General features: G+C 46.7%; 1 protein-coding gene across 2 annotated transcripts in view; it reads right to left on the reverse strand.

Annotated features, from left to right (window-relative positions):
* Nucleotides 1-296: 296 nt before the first annotated feature.
* Nucleotides 297-26,553, reverse strand: part of SHQ1 (SHQ1, H/ACA ribonucleoprotein assembly factor) — a 97,520-nt gene continuing 71,263 nt past the window's right edge. For both annotated transcript variants that reach the window (XM_066596706.1, XM_066596707.1), the window contains exon 12: nucleotides 297-1,116. In XM_066596706.1, the coding sequence (XP_066452803.1) occupies nucleotides 486-1,116 (631 nt within the window). In that variant the 3' untranslated portion in view covers nucleotides 297-485. The remainder of the gene's footprint in view (nucleotides 1,117-26,553) is intronic.

The following is a 26,553-nucleotide window of genomic DNA, read 5'->3' on the forward strand; positions in this document are numbered from 1 at the left end:
TAGTGGGAGAATAAGGTTCTCGTCCCTCGCCCCTATACCTCTTTTAATGCATCCCAAAACTTTATTTGCCTTCGCAGTAGCTGACTGGCATTGGTTACTCCAGTTTAGTCTACAATCCACTAGTACCCCCAGGTCTTTTTCCATATCACTTTTCCCTAGCAGTACCCTATTTAGTGTATTTTGGTGACATCCGTTTTTGTTGCTCATGTGCATAACTTTATGAGACAGACACGAGAGAGACAGATATGAGACAGACACGAGAGAGACAGATAAATATGAGACAGACACGAGAGATGGATATTCTGATTTCTAGTTTAATGACATATAAAACAACTCCGTTAGTCAGTAACGATCATCATGTCTATCTATTTAATAGGCTTGCTACGGTAAGATACAAGATATGATGAAGCAATGAAATATTCACAGAATAAATCCAGCGTTCATCCATAGAGAGCGCCGAGGCCGAGTGTCCATGACGGGAGAGGTTAACCCATAGACAGCAGTTTATCATCAGCCTCCTCCTCTGTTGGTACCTCCACGATGTGGAGACGATTCATCATGCTCGGAGCCACCTCTAAGAGCTCCGCGGTCGGATGCTTTAGATCAGTACATGGCGTACAGTCTTGGGATTCGTCAGGGGTAACAGTATGGCGCTGCCTTATGGAACTCTCCTGGTAGGTAATTGCCTCTTGCACCTTCTCCTCTGTGCTCATCGGTGCTTGTACGGGAACAGATGTGAGCACAGGATGGGACTCTGCCTCGGCAGCTGCGTCCTGGTGGCTCTCTGTGTTCTCCACTACTTGTATGAGAGGTGTAGCAGCTGCCTTCCCCTGGAGGGTCTCAGACGGGTCTTGCAATCCCATTTCTTCGCTGCGGCTCTCATCCTCCTCATCTGATGAGGTGTATTCCGTCTCTGATGAGTCAGAGCTGCTCGATGCTTCGGATGTAATGAGCGCTGCCGGCTGCCTGGGAACATCGTCTGACGCCTCCAGCAGTTTTTCTTCCTCTTGAACCAAAGTGGCAGCTTCCTCCAGCTCTTCCAGCTCAAGAGCCAGATCCGCCTTGGAAATGGTAGTCGCTTGCAGGCAACCTAATAAGCCAGCCACTTTCTTAGATCTGGTTTAGTAAAAAAAAAAAAAAAAGTTATAAAACCAATAATATCAAAATTTTCCCACAGTCATTTCTAGGAAACGTTATTTTTATCCCATTTACACCATTAGGCCTTTTTTTTTACTGACCTCACTAAAGGGCTTTAAACCTACAGAAGCAACATTTTAAGGCAGGGGCTTGTCTTACTACTGACAGCCAGGCTCCTGCTCTAAGGGCCTTTTTAGACAAGATCCTGGCAGTTTAACCCTTTGCATGCCACAATCAATTGTAACTGCTGTAAGTAAGTGGATAATAGGGGGCTTGTTCAGTCACCCTTCAACACCCTGCTCTTCAATTGCAGGGTACCAACGGGTTCCCATGGCAGCCAGAAGCCAGACAAAGACCTCCATGTCAGACATGTAACTCAGCCTATTAGGCCCCGCCTCCGACAGTCTAAAAGGCTTCTGTCATAGACATAGTAGAATGCAGTACATAAGTAATGCAGTGAACTATCCTAGCTATCAAACATCTTAGCAATCGCATCTTCATAACATAACAGCATATGCCATGAAAGTCTGATAGGGGCGGGCCCTTACCGCTGGGACCAGGGGCGTAACTTTAGGGGATGCAGTTGCACCTGGGCCCTCGAGCCTTAGGTGGCCCATAAGGCTTCTCTCCTCAGTTTAGGAAGCCCAGTACTATGAATAAAGCATTATAGGTGGGGGCCCCCATTACAGGTTTTGCATTGAGTCCCAGGAGCTTCAAGTTACGCCTCTAGCTGTTACCCTATCTTCTGTTCTGGAACCCATCCTGGCTTTATGCCACACACTAGGGTGGTCAAGGGGACAGAAACCACATAGGGGACTTCGCTTCACTGTTTCAGGGACTTCCATAGAAATCAACAAGAGTTCTGCAAACAGCACAATGAGTTACGCCGTTTCCATAACTCATAACGTATGTGGGTATGCATCACCTTTCAATACAAATCCGCAGTAGAAATCCATGGTAAGGGGGCATTCACACGTGGCAGAGTTTGGGGCGGATGGGCACCCATATTCACAGCATATTTTTTGGAATGGAGTTTGGTGCAGCAGTGAAATCCACGTCAATAACTGTGTGAACACGGCCCAATGGCACCAACCTTTGGCTTTAACGATTAGGTAGATTTGTCATTTAGTATCTGGAAAAGGTAACTCTTTAGGCTTGTGGTCACCCAGCTCTTTAAGCTTATGATTGTGGTCATCAAGCTTTCCAGAAACAGATCTAAACAAGAAACAGCAAAATAGAATATTTTGCCAGAGAGAGACGCGGCACGTCTTAGATAGAAGGTCGGTGAGGACCGCACAACCATTGGCCGATTGATCATCTGGTGAAATGCAGCCATACGCATATTAGTCCATATTGGCCATCACAATCCTCCAAATTGGCCGTACTTGTCCAATGACACTGGGCGATGGAGGAAAGATCTTACGGAGGACATTCCTTCAGAGAAAGATGGTTTGAAAGTGAGACAAAAAAAACTTTAGTCCACAGACAAAAAATTCAAATCTGTCATCCATCGGCTGAAATGATCATTCGCTGGTAAATTTCACCCAACGAACAATCATTTTGCTTGAAATCGACTATTTTTATCACCTTTATTTCAGGGGCATTTTTATATTCACTTGGATTGTAGAGGGGAAAACCCAACACAACCATTCGCTCATGTGCCGCTGCTGTAATGAAACGCATTGATTTTTCTTGTCATCTCCTCCACCACAATGTGGCTGGTAGGTGTATATGGCAATTAGCATTCCAGTCCTTGGGTGTGAGTGATAATGAGGTGACACACCTCAGGCTGGTTAGAAATTAACCCCCTCCATGCCTACACAAGGACATCAGGGCACTGCTTGCCCATTTTAAACGTACGCAGCCTTTTAAGCCCCTTTTACATGGCACCATTAATACAGCATACAAAGCGCTCATTAGATCAAGCAGTTTGCACAATAATTACGCAGTGAGATAAATCACTCATCGTTGGCCTGCCGCTGCATCCTTCCGGGTAAACAGGCCATCTTCCATCTATGAATGACTGCCTGTTTACTCTGAATGGGACTCTGGGAGCGTTTGGTCGATTGGCTCAGTCCTTGGAGCCGAAAAACAAAATTCCAGAACTGCACTGATTAGAACAGCACCCAACGTACCCCATAGTCTAGAATAGAGTCTGTCCGGGTGCCGATCGGCGCTTCAGCATGCTGCGTTATTTCATTTGGTATGTTCTGCTGGATCTCCGATGCAGATGTGAATGGTCATCCACTGGTTTCCATAGATTTTGATTTTCTTAAAAATGTATTCTCATGCCAGCCAATAATGGCCGATATGGGAATAGTCCTCTGTCCGCAGCGACCGCAGTCGGAAGTAAAGAAACAACTGAGAAGCTGTGCTACAACTCCTGATGATTAAATGCAGCCGGGTCGGGCTCCATTCTTGAGGTTGGCGCAGGTCCCAGAGGTAAGACTTGCACATATCTGTGGAGATGCCCAAGTATGAGATGGGAATATCCCTTTCAATTCAGAAACAAGTTAACTTTAAGGGGGCCATACACATTTAATATGGTGGAAAAAACGTTTTTCCACCACTTCAACGCTAATACGACTTCGATTAGCCAGCATTAGTAGGCCAGCAGGACCTATAGCGTATATTTTGGCACAAAGCACTGCACACTTGTACCTTATCTTTGGCTTCTGTTCCCACTCACATTACTCTACCCAGTTACTATACTCATACACAACAGATACATTTTGGCGCAACCCACCAGTTTCAGTAGGACTGGACAACAGGCTAATGGACACCCCCCTATGCAACGACAGATGGATCGCAACACTTGTTAAGGGAGATGTGCCACCCTCCAGGGCGTCTGGCAGCGGTTCTTCCCGTCTCCACATGAAAATCATGTGCATACTCGGTGTAATCCAGCGTACCTGTGTATTGGGGAGGGGGGCAGCTTTAGTGCTCATTCACACGGAGAATGCAGACTCTGGTCCATGAATACCCAAAGCGATGCAGGAAAACAGAAACCACTCATGTACTGTATGACTCCGTTCAAAGAATGGGGTTCATATTCCTGCGTCTTGCAAGGCACAAATCTCGCGCAATTTTATGGGTGGTGAGAATGTGGCCGGAGTATTCCATGTGTGTTGCATTTTTTTTGAGTGAGCATTGTATTTTTAAAGCCTGCAATCGACCCCGGTATTTTCCTACATTAATACACATACATCATGCGTATTCACTGCATATTTATGCTGGCCAATTGACTTTAATGGCTTATTTTGGTCCGTAATATGGACCAAAGTAGGACATACAGCGTTTTTTTCCCACATGCGTAAATACGTACGTGAAAAACGCAGGAGTGAGCACCCCAATGCAGTGAATGAGCCCCTAGTGTGGAAAATAAATTTTAATAACGGTAGAGCCATTTACACAAGTCTAATGGAATGGTAACTATATCATGCAGTCAAACGAAAGCTTAGAAAATTAATTGGCAATCAGAGCTGCTGTGCAAAGCATGGGGGAAGCCGGATTTTATACTCCGACTAATTCCACCAACGTGTACTTGCAGTCCAGGCCTTGAAACAAGCTAGTATGGTTCAATAGGAACTGGCAACCTGACATGCCACAAAAGGAGTAAACGAGCCTTTTTAAAAAAGGTTCTTCAGCTGTAAATGATTGATTTGCCTATATGCAGGAAAGGCCATCAATAGTAGATTGGTGGGGTTCTATCATCAGGGGCCCTGCAGATCAGTTGTTTGCTGGGTCAGTGCGTTCATGCACTTAGTTGATTTCTGCAAGAAGACGACAGCTCCATTCTCACTGCAGTGGCCAGGCTTGGTATCATAGGTGGAGTTCCCGTTCACTTCAATGCCTGTAATACCAATTCTGGCCACTGCATTGAGAACAGATCTATCTACCTTTTTAAGAAATAAGCTCGATCCATAAGTGCAGTAGTCTGGGATCCCTGTGTCAGAAGCCCGGCAAATCTACTATTGATAGCCTATTCTGCACATAAGCAATCAATAGTTTACAACTGGACACCCCCTTTAAAAGGGTCATGCCTAGTTATAATGTTATCCAGGATAGGTGATAACTTTATGATCAGTGGGGGTCTGACCACTGGAACCCTCACGATCCTGGGAACGGGGGTCTGTTAAGTCCCTGAGTGAATGGAGCAGCAGTCGCACAGTTGTACCGCCACTCCATTCACTTTAATGACAGCGCCAGAGATGACAGAGTTCAAGCACTTCAGCAAACTCCGATGCTGTAACTAAAAAGTGAATGGAGCAGCAAGGCGCCTGCATGACCTTCAGCTCCATTCACCTTGAAGAACGCCCGGACCCCCATTTGTGGAATCTGGTTGGATCCCCACCGATCATAAAGTTATCTCCTATCCACTATAACTTTGCACAGCCCATTTAAGAGGGATACCCCCTCAGGAAGCCATCACTTGCAGGTTCCCTCAAAAACCGAGGCTGCGCCTCTCCAGAATTCCTCCAGACTCGGCGCGGCGTTCAGAACCCTGGAAGGGGATTACTAGCGTCCTGTGAAGCGGATACGTCATGTCCTGAGCTGCACTTTTTGCTCTGGGCGAGCGCAGGGATCTGTTAGCAGTTAGACCCAGCTGGATGTATCCGCACAATCACATGCGGCCGCTCCTCAGGGGGAACGAGGTTTAATCCCGCTTCCCTCTCATTCCATTCCTGTGACATTAGCGGGTTGGAAAAAGAAAAATGAACTCAACGGGGGAGAAAACAAACAACGTGCAGACCCCTGATCCACCATTAACTATCTGAGGGTTAACCTCTTGTTAGCTGGAAGATCGGCGGGTTTGGAACACATCAGCCATACACCTCTGTTGCTTCTAATCTTATAGGGATCGGTCTGCACACTATAACATGGTGGTTTTAATCGTCTCTCCTTCCCCATAAAGAGGGCTACATCCCCCCACCCCTCCCCAGAACGCAATAAGATCTGCCAACAGCAATGTAATTTGTATAGACATCGATCATAATACCTCCAGGCGAAACATTGCTGGAGAAGAAAAATCCCGTCCAAACTATTTTTTTCCTCCTTTTTTAAGATACCTGCTTGCTGCCAGTGAAAGAAAACACTACTGTACATTGAGAACCTGAAGACCTGTCCTGACAGATCCATCCCTTGTTACAGTGCATCAGAGTTGCACCTGAGCTAGCGCCACACCTGGACACGTTTTGAGCCTCCGCTTCTATTCACTGACAGCAAGAAATATTGGAAAAAGTAAAGCATCGATGCACAAAACATTATTAGATGGACTGACCAATTAGAATAAGCGCCGTGTAGTTCTTGGTAGGATGTAAGGCGCACAATTCATTCTCCCCGAATGAATGACGGGCGAGAGCTGCCTGTGATTGGCTGAGCACCTCAGCCAATCACATTCAGCTCTTTCAGCAGGCGGGGATTTTAAATCCCCGCCTGCTGATAGATCAGCACCACAGTGTAGGGGACAGCAGGAGAAGACGCAGCTGAGCCCTGGCAGGGAGGCGAGTATCTATTTTTTTTTGTTTAAACCACTTTTACTTGATTTTCAGGGAAGGCCTTATGTTCAAAGGCTGGCAGCAGAATCCTCTACCGCAGCTGATGTGTGACAGCTGCGATAGAGAATGGAAGAATTCCTCTGGTGCATCTGCCACAGATGCGGCAGATGTAGCAGCAGGGAATTCTTTTAACTAGCCGCATGCAGATGTGTTCTTTACCCCCACGGGGGACACAGCAGCAGCCGACAGGTAAGTAAATTTTTAATTTTTTTACACTACTTTTAATTGGCTTTTCAGGGAAGGGCTTATGAAGCCCTTCCCTGAAAAGCCATTCACAGCTGCCAGGGCTCAGCGGCGACTTCTGCCGCTGTCCCCGGACCTGCAGCGCTGCTGAGCTATCAGCAGCCAGGGATTTAAAATCCCCGCCTGCTGGTAGTTCTGATTGTGATTGGCTGAACTGCTCAGCCAATCACAATTAGAGTTACCAGCAGGCGGGGATTTTAAATCCCCGACTGCTGATAGCTGAGAGCTACAGAGCCTGGGACAGCTGCTGAAGCCGCGGCTGAGCTCCGGCAGGTTAGTATTATTTTTTTTTGTTTTTCACACTATTTTGAAAGGCTTTTCAGGGAAGGGCTTATGAAGCCCTTCCCTGAAAAGCCATTGACAGCTGCTGGGGCTCAGCGGCGACTTCTGCCGCTGTCTCTGGCTCTGTAGCGCTACAGAGCCTGGGACAGCGGCAGAAGTCGCGGCTGAGCCCCGGCAGGTAAGTATAGATACTTTTTTTCACTCTTTTTTAAAAATATTTTCAGGGAAGGGCTTATGAAGCCCTTCCCTGAAAAGCCACTGACGGCTGCCGGGGCTCAGCGGTGACTTCTGCTGCTGTCCCCGGCTCTATAATTCTCAGCTAGCAGCATGCGGGGATTTAAAATCCCCACCTGCTAGTAGCTCTAATTGTGATTGAGCTACCAGCAGGCGGGGATTTTAAATCCCTGGTTGCTGATGGCTCAGAACTACGGAGTCTGGGACAGTGCCAGAAGTCGCGGATGAGCCCTGGCAGCTGAAGGGAAGGGAGTATTGATTTTTTTTTTTATACACTTTTTTAAATGACTTTTTAGGGAAGGGCTTATGAAGCCCTTCCCTGAAAAGCCATTTACGGGGATGCCGGCAGCAGGATTCTCTACCGCAGCTGATGTGTGACAGCTGCAGTTGAGAATTAAAGAATTCCTCTGCTGCATCTGCCACAGATAAGGCAGATGTGGCAGCAGGGAATTCTTTTAACTAGCGGGGGTGAAGGAAACCTCTGCCGCATGCGGCAGATGTGTTCTTTATGCCCGCGAGGGTCACGGCAGCGGCGGAGAGGTAAGTTTGTTTTTTTTTTGCACTAAAATGTTTCTTTTTCAAGGAAGGGCTTATATGTAAAGCCCTTCCCTGAAAAAGAATGCAGGGAGCTGGCAGAGCATTGTTTTCAATGGAGCCGCCGGCAGCAGCTGCGGCGGCATTGACAACAAGCACGCAGCTGTGTTCACGTGTTTTTGCTCGTACCTAGGTGAGGACGTATGCACCCACCTAGGTACGCACAAAAACACGTTCGTGTGAACGCACCCTTAGGGCATTTATATTCCCCCATGGGGGAGGGGGGGGGCTACAGGGAAATTGAACACTTAGAACTCCTTCATACTGGTGATTGCAATTTTGGTGTGAGAACATTGCGGCAAAATCACATCCTTGTTCTCGCAATTTAAGAGTAATCAATTGCACGAAAGTCAATTGGAGTTTCTAATGTTAAAAAAAACGCATCACACGAGATTGCAGCTGATCCCTGGGGATCCTGGCAGGACACTTTGTGATCAGCCTATCAATGGACCCCTCTAAAGCTGCCCATCCGACAGCGGTTTCCCCCGCTCCCCCATGCACAGCAGTTTGGCGGGGCTGAACATTCATGTGTTTAGGGAAGTAAGCTGCAGCCAGAGAGCTTCAGCGATGGCAAACATCCCACGAAACATAAGGATCAAGCTTTGAAACTCATCATTCTTGATGCTGCTTCTCCTTGATGTCATCTGTCAGGACAAAGTTGAGCCAACCTCATATACATCAGAGGGTTGCCCGACCCCACCGTTAGCGGCAGGTTCAGTATGGGGACTCTAACAAGTAGGGAATGACCAACCTGGAGAATTTGTTTAGAGGGGTTGTTCCAAGTTCTAGTTATTCCCTATGCATAGGTTAGGGAACAACTCTATGATCGGTGGACATCCGACTACTGGCACCCCCAGCAATCCCGAGAATAGGGTCACCACTGCTCCAATCATTTCAATGTCAGTGCTGGAAATTGTCGAAGAGCTTGAACTTGGAATCTCTGGCGTTGTCATTGAAGTGAATGGAATGGGGGTCATGCAGGCGCACCGCTGTTCCCTTCCCTCTAATGACAGCGCCGGGTATTTGAGTAATTCGGTATTCTCCGAAGAGGTCATTGAAATTAATAGAGCAACAAAACGTGTCTGCAGCCTTCGTTCCATCCACTTGGGGACTGACTGGACCGCCATGCTCAGGATCGGTGAAGATCACAGCGATCGGACCCCACGATCATAAAGTTATCCTGTAAATAATGGATAACTTTATGACTTGGTACGACCCCTTTAACCCCTTGAGTGGCACGCCCGGAAATTTTCCGGGACGAGCTCCACTGCTCATAGTGACATAGCCCGGAAGATTTCCGGGCTATGTATCACTATGGGAGCTGCAGAGCACAATGCCACAAGCTGTGACAGTGTGCTCTGCCTGCACAGTCCCACACAGAGCAGTGCAAGGGCTTTGAAAAACCAGCAGAAGATATTGCCGATATGTCGGCAACCTCCTGCTTTATTTACAGGTTGCCATAGAGACCATCGGCTTGTCAGAAGCAAGCCGATGGTCTCTGTGGCAGGGAGAGCTTGGTGCTTGGCTGTGAGAGGACAGCTAGGTACCTGCTCTTACAGCAGAGATCAGAGAAAACCTCCGATCTCTGCTGTGTTAACCCTTTACATGCTGCAGTCTATGTGACTGCAGCATGTAAAGGGCTGTCACCATCGGACCCCTGGAATGTGATCAGGGGTCCTGATGGGTCCCTGTGGAAGTCCCCTAAAGGGACAAAAAAAAAATTTTTAAAAAAAGGTAAAAAATTATAAAAAAAAAATAAAAACACTTGTCTCCCTTTACTTTGTAAAAAATCAAAAATACAATCACACATGTGGTATCCATGCGTCGTAATGACCCAGAGAAGGAAGTTAATACATTATTTAACCCCTTAATGACATGGCCCCTTTTTTTTCTTTTTCCCCCATTTCTTTTTTTCCTCCCCCCTGTTTAAAAAAATCAAACTTGTCGCGCAAAAAACAAGCCCTTATATGGCCATGTCAATGGAAAAATGAAAAAGTTATGGCTCTTGAGACGCAACTGCAAAATTAGTTGAAATTCAATGATTAGAGCATTTTAAAAAACCTGCCCTGGTGGGCACAACAGGGTGGTAGGAAACCTGCCACTCAAGGGGTTAAGGCTAGAGCTACAGACATGAAAAAAAAGAAAAACATGGGGGAACTGGGCAAAAAACAAAAACAAACAAGTTTTCACTCTTTTTACCAAAGAAAATGATCGCCTGTGACGTTTATCTGACTCACACAAAATTGCAAAGAAATCAGGTCCAGCTGTGTCCTGGATGCATGTAAATCACACGACTCCATATATTCTTATGGACTGCAGCTGTCAAGAAAACGATGTCTGTGCACAATCCGAAAAAACACTCCCTGCCATAGAAGGCGACCCCTCGCCTAAATCTTCCTCCCATTACCCAGGAGAGATCTGTGTAAGGCACTATTCACACAGGCGAGTTTTAGATATGTGTTTTAGGAGTTTGAGAGTAAATTTGGACCCATTAAAAAAATCAGTGGAGCTTTTCCAATTAGCGATTCTTTTTACGGAACGATGGTCCATGTTAAACAAAAAAAAAGCCATAGCGTGACCTATTGTGGCCCAATTCACTGCCGAGAGTGCCCTGTCTGCTCCCCTACGCATCGTACTCGGCTATATGAATGCAGCCAACAGAGTGGTTGCCCGCTAGAGCTGGCTCATACCCAAGACGCTCAACTGGTTGATGGCCATCTCCCATGATGCCCCTATATACAAGTGTTAAAGGGGTGGTCTCGCGAAACCAAGTGGGGTTATACACTTCTGTATGGCCATATTAATGCACTTTGTAATATACATCGTGCATTAATTATGAGCCATAGAGAAGTTATTCACTTACCTGCTCCGTTGCTAGCGTCCCCGTCTCCATGGTTCCGTCTAAATTCGCTGGCGGCTTGCTTTTTTAGACGCGCTTGCGCAGTCCGGTCTTCTGCTCTGAGCACGAGCCGCTTCAGCGTGCTCGCTACTACAGCTCTTCTGCGCATGCGCAGACGAGCTGTAACTTCTCGGGAGCGCGCTGGAGCGGCCATTCTGTACCATCCTCTCTTAGAGGAAGGTGCAGAAACTTGAGCCGCCCAGCTGTCCCGAGAAGCCGCCCAGCTGTCCCGCCGTCCTGCCACCCAGGTAAGTGATGGGCCGGGGGGGGGGGGGGGGCTGCCGCTGTGCCGGGGGGGGGGGGGGGGGTCTGCCGCTCTGCCGGGGACTCTGCCGGGGGGGCTGCCGCTGGGCCGGGGGGGGGGGGGCTTCGTCTGTTGTCAGGGGTCTAGCGCCGGTTACCTGCTGCCTGGCGGTGGGTGACTGTGTGCCGTGGTCGGCGGCTGCGGTGGGTCCGGTCGGCGGCTGCGGGGCGTCTGGTTGTCAGGGAGACACAGCTGGTAGCGTCTCGGGAGCGTGCACGTCGGGCTACAGCAAGCGACGGGAAAAAAGCCGGTGGCCATCTTGGGAATGTTTTTAAAAGTTGCTGAAACGCTGGAACTGTAAGTACAAACCAGCTAGAAAAGTCATTTACAGGGGGGCTTAGTAATGAATGCTTAATTAGGGGGACTGGGCAAAAAAAAATTCACTGCTTCCTCGAGACAACCCCTTTAACTTCATTAGGGAGAGGGGAATAAGCTGCCACAGGAGGAACAGTAAGGGCTTATTTACAGGGGCGAGTTTCCCGTGTGAGTTTTGTGCGTTGTCAGATGCATAAAACACGCAAGAAAACAGAACCCATTATGTAAATGGGTCAATTTATATGTGCAGTTTTTCCCTCTGTTCTATTTTTCTGCTATATTGCAGAGAACTTGCTAATTATCGGGTTAAAAATTACATTGTGCATACCAGGGCGATGCGATTTTAAAATTTTTCCTATTGAAAACACGAAATTTTTATGTACGTGAAAAATGTGCATGAAAGTTGCATCTACTGTATTGCGATTTTCTCGTAAAACGCAGTGAAAATGGGTTTAAGAGTGCGATATCGGTCCGGGTTTCTCAGACCGATATCGCACTCGCCCGTGTATATATGAGCTGTATTTACGTGAACGAATTCCTCGTGTGATTTATGTCCAACGGACAGAACTCGCACGAGAAAATGACATTTTCTTACACACACGGGGGATTCTTTTCTCCGAGGTCGAGATAGAAAAGTCGCAGTGTGTCCTATTATTTGGGTGGTATCGCCCATTATTTTCTACAGGAGAGGGAAACAAAATTGCGTTGCATTGGCGTGTAGATGCCTTTTTTTTTCCTATTGAATCATACACTTTTTCATACAAATGAAGTGTCCTGGACGGATCTCATGCTCGCCCGTATAGATACGGCCTAAAGCTCTCTGCCTTAAGTCCCTATCTCATATAGGACATAGACAGAGGCAGGCAGTGAAGGAAGGGACAATAGTTGTTTTTGGGGTGTGGGAGGAAGCTTACATGTACTGCACACGTGTGATAAGACGCTGAAGGGAGAAGTGGCCACTGAGTGCTGAGTGTGTAAATTGTTTTCTAGGGTGTGAACATGGTCTTTATCTCCCTGATGGTTTGCTAAGGGTGGAGATTTGTTTGTAAAGGCAATGGGGGACCACCTTGTAGCTATAGACTCAGGCCCTGCGATTTCCGCTTAGAGGTCAAGCTACAGCGATGTAGATAAAAACAGAAGCTCGTAAGTCATCCTGCTCTGCCGTTCCATCCAGCCTTTATGGTAACCTAGCTTTCTACAGACCCTGAATGGCATATATGTCAGGACAGTTATTTGGGGGGGGGGGGGGGCATTCTTGTAATTGGTGGGTGTGGCAGCAGTCGGACTCCCAGTGATCAGGCACTTACCCCTTTTCTATGGATAAGGGAGAGGTTTAAAAGGGATTGATGACCATCTTCAGTATCGATTATCAATATCAGATCAGGGGGGTCCAAGGATCTGGATCCCGCTAATCAAGCGGACTTCAATAAAAGAAGTGATCAGATGTCCATACCAGTGGCAGTGCCTGGTATTGCAGCTCAATCCCATGCACTTGAATGGGAATGAGCTGCTCCCGAGCCATGTGACCAATGCAAGTGATGTCATGGGTCTGAGAAAACACTGCAATCGGCGAGGATTCCGAGTGGAAGACTCCCGAGGATCAAGTATTGATGACCTTTTCCAGCCTTTTAAATCTTGGAACAAACCACTTTAAAGTCGCAAAACCTGCCCGAAATTGAGTCACATTTTTCAAAATGGCGCAAAGCATAATAAATTTAGTGTTTCTGCCAGGGCATGTATCTTAGGCCATACTTCTCTTCCTTGTGCTATCTGGTGACTGCTGTACATTAACTTCAATAAGCTACACCCAACAAAATAGTGCACGTAGTTAAATATGGCGCAGTTTACTACTCCTCTTCGTATCATGCCTTCCATCCCACCTTTTAAACCTACGGAGTCTGGCATAACAATGCCTGAAAGAAATATAATTGGCGCGCGCCGGGCACACCATGACTTCCACCGAATTCTCAACAAAATTCTGCTGCATTACGCTTTGTAAATCTCCCGCCTCCTCTCTATTTTCGTAGCTATAATCAGTTCTGGTCTCTGCCTGAATCTACAACGTCGCTGATCGCCGTCGTCTGCTGCTGCCATGTTGCTGCCAGGCATAGAATTTTGATCAAAGAATTGTTTTCTGTGTACATTATAATTACTGGCGTCTGTGATACTGCACAATGAAAGTGCTGCGTTGTGCCAATCAATGCCCTGGGACTGCCAAGTGGCTGCAGATGAGTCTGACGGGTCTCGGCAACACGCGCGGGAAAGAACAGGACCAAGGAAACGGATTCCAGCACCAGATAGCAGGTGTCTGTCCTGTCCTGGCCTCGATACAACGATTCTTAGTAAAGAGGTTGCGTAGATTGTATATCGTATGGATAAGAAGCCAGCATCTTGGCATTGGAGGAGGAAGGAGCGAACGACAGTTCTGTCTCGACTTCAAAAGAAAACAATGGAAATAGAAAAATCCACTTAGATGAACATGCCATGCAATATCATACATAATATGAGAGGTCAACGTAGGGGGATTATGGGTAATGCCATGTATACGCCATGATCAGGAGATTACAGCAAGGGTGCAAGTCTGCTTATTGTTAGTGGAAGGTTCATCTTAGAGATGGTTAGATCAGGACAGGCACATGTGTCAAACTCAAGGCCCACAGGCCAAAACCAGTTGGCACATCATTTTATGCGGCCTGCGAGGTCTGGGCGCAGAAGAGCCTCTTCTAGCTCAGAGGGTCCTTGGCTGTGCAGGGAAGACCTTCTGGAGCACTGTGGGCTCGGTTGCGGCCTGCCACTGGGTGGCGGGATCACGCCCACCATCTTGGTCCTATACTGCACTGTTACTGTAGCCCCTGATGCCTTTGGTATGCCCTCCCCGTCTGCTTCTCCCGCTGAGTCTATCCTGCATTATGGCGCTGCTTGCCGGAGTTCAGACCGTGATGCAGCTAGTCCACATTACTATTCTGCAGAGGACAGAGAGGATGTTGTGTTATACTGCTACCTAACCCAGTAAGGGCTTTGCCTAAGGAATTTTTTGGAAACCCATTTACTACATTCTGCTAACTCATATTATTTTCCTTTTCTCTGCCTACCTGACAGTTTAAAGTCAAGAGTCTGTGTTGAAGAGCTTGTGCCCCAGTTTTTCTGGACTAGAACCTTGCTCTGGTCCATCTGTTCCACCTTTTTTTAAAATACCTTTTAAAATCCAGTCTTACAATTACAAACAGCCCTTTGAAGACAACCATAATGCTGATGTGGCCCTGCTATAGGGGATTGTAGCCAGTTTCACTTAAGATGCCACCAATACAACTTTGACCCGTCAAGCCTTGGACTCCACAAGAACTCTGAAGGTGTCCTGTAATATTTAGCACCACAACCTAAGCAGCAGATCCTATAAATCCTAGGTTGTGGCCTCCATGGATCAAACTTGTTTTCCCAGCATATCCCAAGATGCTCGATCAGGTTCAGATGTGGGGAACGTGGGGGTCATCATCTTGAACTCTGTCATGTTCCGGAAAACATTCCTGATCAATTTTTACAGCATGGCTGGATGCTTTATTCTGCTGACCAAGGGCACTGCCATTAGGGAATACCGCTGTAAATGATGGGGGCTCTTGGTTTGTAAAAGGTTTAGGTAGGTGGTACGTGTCACATCCACAAGTATGCAAGGACCCAAGTACCCAGCAGAACATCGCCCAGAGCCTCACACCGCCTCCCCCAGCTTGACTTCTTCCTGTAATACATCCTGTTTCCATCTTTTCACCTAGCTGCCACATGATGTAAACCGTGATTCATCATACGAGGCCACCACCTCTCGATGCCCTTTGGTCCAGTTCTGGTGCTCACATATCCATTATAGGCTCTTTCGGCGGAGGACAGGGGCACTCTGGTCTGTGATTATAGAGCTCCAGAAACAGCAAGCTATGATGGCCCTTGTGATCTGACAACTAGCATGAACTTTGGTTTGATCCCACGGATTGTTGACAAATAGGCTAGTCTTCACCGCCATCTGCATCAATGAGCCTAGCAAATCAATGACCTAGTCGCAGATTCCCCAGTTGTCCTTCCTTAGGCCATTTTTGGTAAATACTAACCACCACATACTAGGAACACCCCACAAGACATGCCTTGTGGGAAGACCTGCAGAGGTTTTCCTCTTTGGAGAAGCTCTGACCCAATTTTCTAGTCACAATTTGGCCCGCTCAGTACCTTACACTTGCCCATTTTTCCTGCTTCCAGCCATCAACTTCAAAAACAGACTGTTCTCTTGTGGCCCGATATGCCCCACCGCTGAAAGGGGCCATTGTCACCAGATAATCCATGTTATTCATTTCACCAGTCAATGTTATGGCTGATAGGTCTATACTCTTGCCAAAATTGGGAATGGATCCAAGAGGAAAGCAAGAAAACCGCAGCTTGGTAGGTCTTAGCACAGCGTAAAGTGATCAGTGCAAAGGGAGTTAAAACCATTCCCCATATTTACAAAGGCTTAATGCCAACCATTTATGAGACCCAAACATATGCCCTGCCATGTGCCCAATGTTCTTGTATAAATAGGAGACTAATCGCTGTGTAGCAAGAACTTCTACAACTTTCTAATATACTTTGTGATTTGCATGCGAGTGAGATGTGTTTTTCAAGTATTTTACTAATGGAACCACATGGGATTGATTTCATTCATGTGAAAAATAGATGCAAATTTCACGCAAATTGCATGTTTTTATCTCAAAAACACATCATAGAAGCATGAAAATTCCAGGCAAAATTGTCCGTTTTTCACTAACCTGAATCGCACTCGCCCGTGTGAATACGGCACTGATAATCCTATTTTTGGACGATTCTTGTTCAAGAATCGCCCATTATTTTCCTATGTTATCGGTTTGTAAAGCATTTTCCTATTGGAACCTCATGCAATTTTTTTTTTCACCTGCTCGAAAAACGGATGCAAGTCTGATGTAAACTGCATTTCTAAATCAAATCACAACGTACACGCGTGAAAATTGTAGCCAAGACGGTCAGCTTTAGACTGATCTGGATTTCATTCAGCCATGTGAATAGTCCAGCATCACACGAGCGCATGCATAATTGCGCAATAAATGATACTTTTGTGCAGGCGCATCAATGTATTTCGCTGTACTTTTTCTGTGTGCAAAAGCATGTTCATTTGCTCGCGGTAAAAAAAAAAAAAATTTTTTAAATGCGCCGATTGAAATGGCTAGTCTAATGAGTCCCAGGAGTGATTTTTTTTTCCTTCGAAATACAGTTTTATGCATCTTCTACTCTGCTTTGCACGCATCTGCGCATCCCTATCGACTTCTACGAATGATCATCGTCGACTTCCGCTCGTTTGAACAATTTTTTTAACGATGATCGTTCCGTCAAAAAGGGCCTTAAAACAGCGTGACACAGCGTAGTACTCCAGACAGAAGAGTGATTTGCACTGCTGATGTTAATCAGTTACCGCAGTGTCTGTCGCCAACAGACAATTGGCAGCCATGTGACCTGTATTGTATTGGACTTGTACATCCTGTTTGTATCATCGGCCATTGTAACCCATCAAAGCAAATGTGACTTCCTGCAGCAAGAGATCTGGTGTAAATCTCCCAGAGAGCAGCGCTTTCATTTCCTCTGCAGCAGCCCTCCGTAACCTCCGAGGCGCGGCGCACTGACAGCCGAGCAATCAGCACATAATGTAATAGACAAGTCCCAGGAGGACGCGGCGGAGGTGCACATTCTCTCGGCTGAATGGCTTTTAAGAGCTTCATATTTTCTCTCCCGGGAGGATAATCATTTAACATGTCACAAAACTTAGCGTTCTACAATCTAATAGGATTTTTGTTCTCGGAGATCTCGCTACATCATCACGCGATTCTGCTTAGAAGCTGCTAAACAGCGCTCCACCCACTGGATCCAATATACGCTTTCACATAGTGCGGAATTAAGACGCAACTAAAGACGCGGCTTAATCTGCTGCTGAGGATTTCTGCTCCACAGCCCACATGGATACATGCCAATTTTGGCGCAGAATTTTCGGCGTACTTAAGTGCGTCTTGCAGAATAATTCAAGATGGCCGCAGCACTCCTGTTGCTAATGGCTGGACACAATGTGCAGCGGTAACCAGCTTCTTGGTCTGCCAAGGCTGCTCAGGTGAGCAGTATGTTATGTTTTAGACTACTGATGCAACACCAGTGCAATAATTGAAGCAGCGGAGTGGTCATCTTGGGTTACCCAAGTGGGAGCCCCCTAAAATTGTGTGGCTGTAAGGTAGTAAAAGGAGGGCACCAGGTACTATACCCCTAGGGTCAAGTCTGCTTTGTAAAGTGACCCTCCTAACCCAGGATATGATTTGTCCAGAGACAGCAAGGTCGGAGGTATGTTACTAGGTGTGTAACAGGCAGTTTTCACGTGCGAGTTCTGTCCAATTGTGATATTGACAATCCGGCACGGCGCGAGAAATACGGCAGCTGCATCCCTCTGCTTTGCGCCTACAATTTATTGGTTTACTTTAAGACCCTTTTACACGGGACGACCTGTTGGGACGCAGATGCCTGACAGGTCGTCCCAACGATAATCGTTCCTGTGCTTTTATACAGAAACGATCAGTGAACGGAGGCGGAGCGGATCGGGGATCATTCCAGAAAGCCCGCCTCTATTCACAGTAAACAGGCAGACGTTCATAAGTGATAACTGCCTGTTTACATGGGCTGATCCCTTTTTGGCATGCAGAAACTGAATGACAAATGAGAAACGAACGGGACATTTACACTGAGGATAATTGTTCAGAATCCCGCTGGATGCTGAAAACTGAACGATTCCTCGGCCCGTGTTAAAGAGCCCTTAAGGCCCATTTAGACACAATGATTATCGTTCAAAAGATGTCTTTTGAGTGATAGTCGTGTCATTTACAGCACAAGATGGTCGCTCAATCATTCAGCGATCGCCTTGCGCTCCGAGTAAACGATGCAGAAGACAAGCAGGGTATTCCCGCTTGTCTTCTGCATCCAGCTGTCCCCCCCTCAGAGCACCCGGCTGTTATACAGCCGAGCGCTATGAGCGGGTTATGGAGAACACAGCTTGACCGCTCTGTTCTTCATACCCAGCTGTCATCAGGGAGCAGGATACAGCTGAAAGAATAGTATCAGCTGTATCCTGCTGTAAATCACTGATAAGGCTGATCGTTGTCTTTCAGCACGCTGAAATACAACGATGAGCGACTGCTTAACGAAAACAGCATGATGTCAGTGCAGTTACACAGAACGATTATCGCTCAAAAGACGGCTTTTGAGCGAATTTTGAACGATAATCGTTGTGTCTATATGGGCCTTTAGACAGACTGCAAACATGCAGAATCCTCTTCAGTCACCAAAATCAGCGCGCCTGCAGGGTAACAGAAGGAAGGGGATGAAAATGCATCTTTCCCTTACTAAGAAATATTCCAATATTGTATTCACTTTTGTGAGCAAAGACAGGAATCGGGGATCATGGCAGGTTATCCCTTCCAGAAAGACATCCTATATCACACGGGGCTGTTCTGGGAGAAATCTCGACCCATAATCAAATGCAGTTGTTCCTCGGTCGGCCATTTAATTTGTATTTAATGAGGTTAGGTGAGGACAGTGGGAGGTACACGTGCAAGCAATTTACAATTCTGAAAAGGACCCTTTTAGCCAGACAGAAAAAAATATTTTTTTTACCCTTTGTTTTCAGGTTAAGAAAAAAAAAATCTACTTCACAGCGTCCGCGATAAACTGCCGCTACTAGCAGTAATAATCACAGTTTTGTATAAAATCACACAAGGTTGTTAATTAAAAGGGAAAATATCCTTTATGGTGCGTTCATATAGAACCGATTTGCTACAGATCCGCCCCAAAAACCATGACAAAATCTGCAGCGAATTCACAACGTGGATTACTCAACGTGCATAACAGTCAGCGACTATTTAGATCCACAAAACAAAAATAGTTATTGGTTACTGTCAACAGTTTTCTTTTGGGGTCTGGATAAAAACGGTTTCTCCTTGTGGAGACCTAAAAATTGGTGTGAGGGGACTTATAGGCCATGCAATGCTCCTCTGGGAAATAAAGTATGCAAATAGGTGATGGAGGGCACAATGCCTCTGCAGCGCCACCTACTGAACGGTAGCTTCTATATACATTAATGTCTTACCGTCAAACAGGCCTTGCAACATGACTAAAGATATAACAAAATCAAAGTCTTGTCCATAAGGTACAGATAACCACCTACTGAGAGCTGTTCCAGAGTTTTTCCCCCTTATCAGTGTACAGTAGGGTTCTGATTGGCTGGGCAAGAGTTCCAAGTTAATAACATAGGGGGTCAGTCTAAGAATCTTACTTTTTGTTTTACGACATCTTATAATAAAGCTACATGATGAGCAATAACTATATTGTCAGCAATGTAAAATCAGCCTGTCTCACAAAGAGAATGCAGCCGATAGCGTCAGCATGGAGTATATCACTCTGCCATTTGTGGTTGGGGGACTGGGCACATGTCCTCTCCTCCGGTCAACGGAGATGGTCACATGATCGGCGCCAGTGATGTTTGTCACAGCTGGCCAATCCCCAACCACAAACGGCGGAGTGATACCGCATACTCTTTGTGAGGCAGACTATAGTACTCCAGGGCACCGCTAACATGAGCCAACCTGCAGGACCTCAGGGGTGGTGCTAGGGTTTCCACCCAACCAATAAGTCACTATTTATTTTTTACTGCATATATTAATGGCCAGTAAACATAATTGCTAGATGCGAGCCAGCCAGGCACTGCGGCCTCTGACTGGCTGCAGCAGTCACCTAACTTCCCCTGTAAGCACAGGGCTAGGACCGCCAGAAGAGCCGCTCCCCCAGTTACCGGAGTGAGAGGAGAAGTGAGCAATGCCTAGTCGGACAACTGTTTATTAGAAGTGGTGCAGGGAGGCCAAAACAGCTACATGGACCTTCAGTGTCGGATCCTCCATTTCCGGCCTAGTTCCAACACCAGATCATGTGGTCGAGCCCCTCAGTGCCTACTATGTCATTAAGGGGGCAGGCTGCTTGGCTCATTTTACAAACTAATCCCGCCTCTTTTTCTGTCTCAGCAGCATCTGTAATAGAGAAGTGGTCTGGCTTCATTATTAAGGCAACCTTCCAGTTTTGGGACAGAATTCTGACTCCAGAGCGGAAGGGGGTGGGGTTTAGTACCTGCAGCGGTCCTTCCTTGCTGTCCCTGCGATGCAACGGTTCTCAATTCTGTTATTGTCCATCCAAGATGGCTACTGCAATTTTCAAACTACTAACGACCACTTGTCCGTCAATTTGTGTGTGCTAGTTATATGCAGAGCCTGACAGCACCTGTGATGTCAGTTACCGACTCTTCGCTCCACCCCCTGATCACATGACGGTGACATTATTATAGGTCCTCTATCCTCCTCCTGCACTGAATGAGAGATTATATGGGCAGACTACATCCCCCACAAACCCCTGCGGCCTCAGTTGCTATGGATACAGCAGTACTCAGTCAGCCAGTTTGTACCTGGTTGTCAGACTTCTGCAAACCTGTGTGGAGACTCCAAAAAGATGATGCCTCACAAATGTCCACATACATAGCTGGCGGTGCATATTGACCAACAACATTAAAGCATCATCCTTCACCACTATCTTCACATCTCCTGAACATGATATCGTGTCATCTCAAGTGCTAATGCCGCCAACACCAGTCGAGCCTTCATCTAATCATCAACCGTTGTCCAGTGTTTAAACAAAGCATCGCTGTCGTGCAAACATGTCACCACAGAGGGTTCAACGCTGCCGTGTAGCTAATGCAGCTTACATGACTCAGCGACAAGCCACGATTTCACCTCAGCCACTAGCTGCAGTTTGTAAAACACATGCAGCGAACATGCGAAAGCTACAAGCGAACGTCTCCTCAGTGAGCTGCTGAAGTGCGTAAATCACGTGCAGCTCATATGTGAAAATGTAGCAGAGCTGTGTGTGTCACGTGCATGTAACAGAGCTCTGTGGCGCATTGCGCCACCAGAAACAATGGTACTCTAATTTCCTAACAATTACTAGTCTACCTAATGCACACTGTGCACAGCCATCTGATTGGCCAGTGTTGATCACATGAGCAGCACTAGCCAATCAAAAAGCAGGTATTGTGTATTAGTAGTCCAACACTACCAAGGCACACTGGGAGAAAAGGTAGTCTTAAGATTGCTTTGGCATCTTGGACAGCACATACCGGGACTGAGAACCAGTGGATGGGAGGAATAGCAGAGAATAACAATTTCTGGTAATATACCCCCACTCCCCTCCTCTGGTCCCAGGATAGTGGCCTGTCCTGAAACTGAAGGGTCACTTTAAGAGTAAACCAAACAGCCAACCCCTGTGATGACATACTGGGCACAGAGAGAGGGGCCACATTATGTGTCCCGCTGTCGGAACCAAGCCAGAAGTGGAGGTTCCAACACTTTAGGTTTGTGAGTGTATTCAGCCTCCCTCAAGAAACCCTTTAAGGGGCCGAATTAGGAAGAATTAAAGAGGTTGTACAAGATGAGAAAACCACGGCTGCTTTCTTCTGTTGCAAGCACAAACGTTACACCCATAATGCACATTTGGGCCAGTCATTCCACTTTATTATATTGTATTATACTGTGGTCTTGCTAGAAATCCTACTGTGGCTCAGGTTGCAGGAAGCAGCACAGGATGCCCGCAGAGCACTGTATCCATATACTACTGTCGCCAGGTCTCTCCCCGCTGGTGGTTACACTCTATAAAAAGTTCCAAGTCCCTGAGGCAAAATGAAGGTTAGCAGGTTATCACCACCAAGGTCAGAGTAAGGTACTAAAGCTGCAGAAGCAATTAATGTCCATTAAAAGACAAGTCCTTAGTGCTGGGTCATTATCTTCGATTCTAGCAATGGAGAGATTTTTAAATTACTCTTCCGGGCATCCAGATAACAGCAAAGTGACCCGATCATTGACCATTACTGGACACAAAACTGAACTATGTACTGCACTTTTCATACACTAGCCTAGCAGATGTAATTGGCCACCTGAGCAAGAATTAAAAGTAGTATTTATTTCCAGATGTTAATACTTAGTGGGGCTCACTTGGCCCTAATGACATTGGATACTCTCCTTGGCATACTTTCTAATAATGTCTGAAAGAAGGTGCATCGACTCATCTACAGTGGTGCAAGGGGCGTCATCATTGGACAATTGAGCAATAGAAGAACGTTCTATGGAGTGATGAATCCCACTACATCATCTTCACATCACATGACATACCTGGGTGTGAAGGATGCTGGGCAACGCCACCTGCCTAAGTGTGTTGTGGCAACAGGCAAGTACGGCGGAGGCTCTGCTATGGTCTGGGGATGTTTTATGTGGCATGGTCTCGGTCCGTTGATTGCAGTGACAAGAACCATGAACACGGAGGTGAACCCTGACATTCTACACAATAATGTGCTACAGACAATGTGGTAATATTCTGGGAATGGTCATCCATACTTCCAAGACGACAACACGCCTTGTCACACATCCAATGCTGTTTTACGTTGGTTTGAGTATATGGATGTCCCATGATTGGACTGGCTGCACAGAGTCCCGACCTGAACCCTACTGAACATCTTTGGGATGAACTGGAATGTTCAAGAAATCTGAACGAGCATTTTCTTTCAGAGAACTCGCCAGATATTTGAAGGATGAATGGAGGGAAATACCAGCTGAAATGTATCAGACATTAGAAAGTATGTAAGAGATTTAACCCTAGAAAAACTGTTTTCCAGATGTGAGAGAAGACGGAAAATCAAAAGGAATCAACTGTTCATGACGACTTTAAAGGGGTATTCCGGTAATATAAAGTTACTCCCTTTCAACAGGATAGAGAATAATTATCAGATCAGTGGAGGTCCGACCACTAGGACCTCCATCGATCCTGAGAACAGGGCTCCCATGTACCCCCGAATGAATAGAACTGTCCCCACTGAAGAGTGCTGCCCTCCAATTCATTTTAATGGGACTGCAAGGGATTGGCCAAATTTTTAAATCATTTTTACTAAAAGTTTCCTACCATTGTGTTGTTGTAGAGATTGTGTAACTCCTTCACATAGCTGGCTGTCCTGCTGCTTCTAAGAGAGTGGACATCACACTGCTCCTTGCTCTCCTCTCAGTGTGAGGCTACATGCACATGAACGCAACTCTTACGCGAGTTCAGTGCGTTGCGAGACCCGCCAACATGAACCCCATTCTTTTGAGTGGAGTTATATACGATTGATTTTTATTCACCGCATGTCCTATTTTCTTTTAACAAGTCATATGGGCCAACTGTCATTGTTCGCTCATGCGAACGATTTATCGCTCCGTGTAAAAGGAGCCTTAGTGTATACACAAACCTGTATTATCCAATACTGACAGTTCTGATTAATCTGAGCAACCACTGCTGGGAGAAGAGACAGCCAGATATCTGTAGGGAAACCCGCTGTATGCGTTAATAAAACATATCTTCGTAGCCACCCACTAAGATAAGAAGCAGGCCTGAATACCGTAGAGCGTCCGTCAAGTGTTCACATACATTACGCGGGGAGCTTCCCTGCCAAATACACTTGTAATAAAAGCTCTTCCATAACTCCAGTCTCACGCTGCCAAATTCATCTTCCTCACACAAGCTGCGTCTTGTGTCTATGCCAAGGTAAATATGTCTGTATGAAGTGTGAACCTCTAACACGGAGAGACGCTGCAAGATAATGGCGGCAGCTCCGGAAAGGGTAAGACTGCAATAAACACAAACAGCACAGCTCGACAGAGCCGACCGCCAGCTGCAGCAGTCCTAACAGTCTATGCCAGACGAAGTACGCTGAAGGGCCACTTTATTAGAGACCCCCATGGAGTAGTGGGTTGGAACCGATTTGTGATTCACAACTGCAGCAGTTGATCGTGGCGTCCGTCTGCCGGTATCAGAGAACCCAGAATGTGTCAAGAAATATTCCCTACACCATTACTCCCCCTGCATGACAGGAAGGGGTCAGCGATTCATGCTGCCTGCGCCAAATTCTGACCTCCCATCAGCACGGTGCAACAGAAATCTGGATTCATCTGACCAGGTGATGTTTTCCGCTGCTCAGTGATACAATTTTTGTGCTCTTTTGCCTCCTCACCTTTCTGTTTTGTAGATACAATGGCGCTGGAACTGGCCGTCTGCTATTATAGCCCATCCGTGCTCAGGAATGAGGAGTTGTGTGCTTTGTTGCAGCATCAATGTTGTACTCAATACAAATTTGCCTCACTGTGCACCGACTGGTCGGCAAAATGATTCCGGACATCCTCCTCTGACCCCTTTCGTTGCAGAGTTGTTATTTCCACAGAATCCCCTTTACGCTGGATGTTTAGTCTCGATCACGCCATTCTCTATATACTCTTCACCACACTGCACACAAAAACCCCACGCAGTTGGCAGTGATATCCTGGCCCTGGCTAGTCTAGACTCTAACTGATGACCAGGATTTGATGGAAGTCACTCAGATTGCTGTTTTTTCCCCATCTGATGTAGATTCACAGAAAACGCTCTCTGATCTACTATCTCATATCTATCTATCTACTATCCATCATCACCTCCCTGATACTGTATATGTACCCTGAACAGTTTATTAGAGACCCCCATATAGCAGTATGTTGGACCACTTTGGCCTTCAGAACTGTAGCAATTCGGCATGGTGCAGATCCCACTGGGTGATGAAATCATTCTGCAGGAATATCGGCCCCTGTGGACAGCTTCTTGTAGTTGCTGCAACTACTGACATATTCTGACCAGCCTGAGAGGAAGGGGTCATCGATTCATGCTGCTTGTGCCAAATTCAGTCCTCCCATCAGCACGGTGCAACAGAAATCTGGATTCATCTGACCAAGTGATGTTTTTCCACTGCTTAGTAATGCTCTTTTGCCCGCTAGAGTCTCGCCTTTCTGTTTTTCTTAGTAGTGCTGGAACTGGTCATCTGCTGTTATAGTCCATCTGTGTTAAGGAGCAGCAAATTATACGTTTGGACATGTTCGATGGGGAAGCAGAGTTGCATTCAGCTTCAGTATGCTTGACTTGCAGCACCTGTTCCTCAGAACAATTTCTGACATCCTCCTCGGACACCTTTTTCTGTCCACACGTCATTCTCTGCATACTCTCCACATGCTGCACGAGAAAACCCCACGCGGTTGGCGGTGATATCCTGGTCCCCGGGTAGTCGAGCACCAATGACCAGGCCTCGTTGGAAGTCACCAGATCGTGCGAGCCTGGCCTCAGATGGGAAAATCTAGCAAATGGGTCAGATTCTGCTTTTGGGATGCCCGCAGCAAATTCAGGCTGGTGACCCTACGTACCTCATCACACTGCACTGCGGATAAGTGTGGCGGCTCGCAGGCGGTCATGTGCAGTAAGGTTTGTTTTTCCTCTTTGTATTTCCGGTTCTGTTGCTTAGCGATGATGTGGGTACCCGCAGCCCATACGCAATTAATGTAAATGAGTATGGACTGTGGGTCAGACAGCCTCCATTGACATCAATAGAGGCCGTCCACGGCAAAAAAAAAAGCATGCTGCAATTCTTCTTCCACTCGCAGAATACATAATTTGTATTCGTGCCTGTGAAGGGAAAAAAAAAAAAAAATCAAAAGTTCATGCCTTTCAATGCCCGTTTTTTTTAACGCGGAGCACCCATGCGGGCGGTGATCGTTGAATCAGCAAAACAAATTCGGTCGGGTGAGACCGTCCCGATGTGGATTCACACTGAAATTGATCTTTGGAAAACTTGCCACCTGATTTTATGCTGCACTCTGGGGTCACCGGGAGAATTTCCATACAGGGAGGCTCCAATGGTGAAAGGACCAGGGGCTCTAGAAGTCGCCATTCAGTGTATGTGGGGCAATAACATGACATTCACCAGACCCGGTCTTGTACGGCAAGTAGTGGGAGTAATGACCCCCAGCCAGGGGCAACCTTCCAGTAAT

This window comes from Eleutherodactylus coqui, chromosome 3 (assembly GCF_035609145.1).
Source record: "Eleutherodactylus coqui strain aEleCoq1 chromosome 3, aEleCoq1.hap1, whole genome shotgun sequence".
NCBI lineage: Eukaryota > Metazoa > Chordata > Amphibia > Anura > Eleutherodactylidae > Eleutherodactylus > Eleutherodactylus coqui.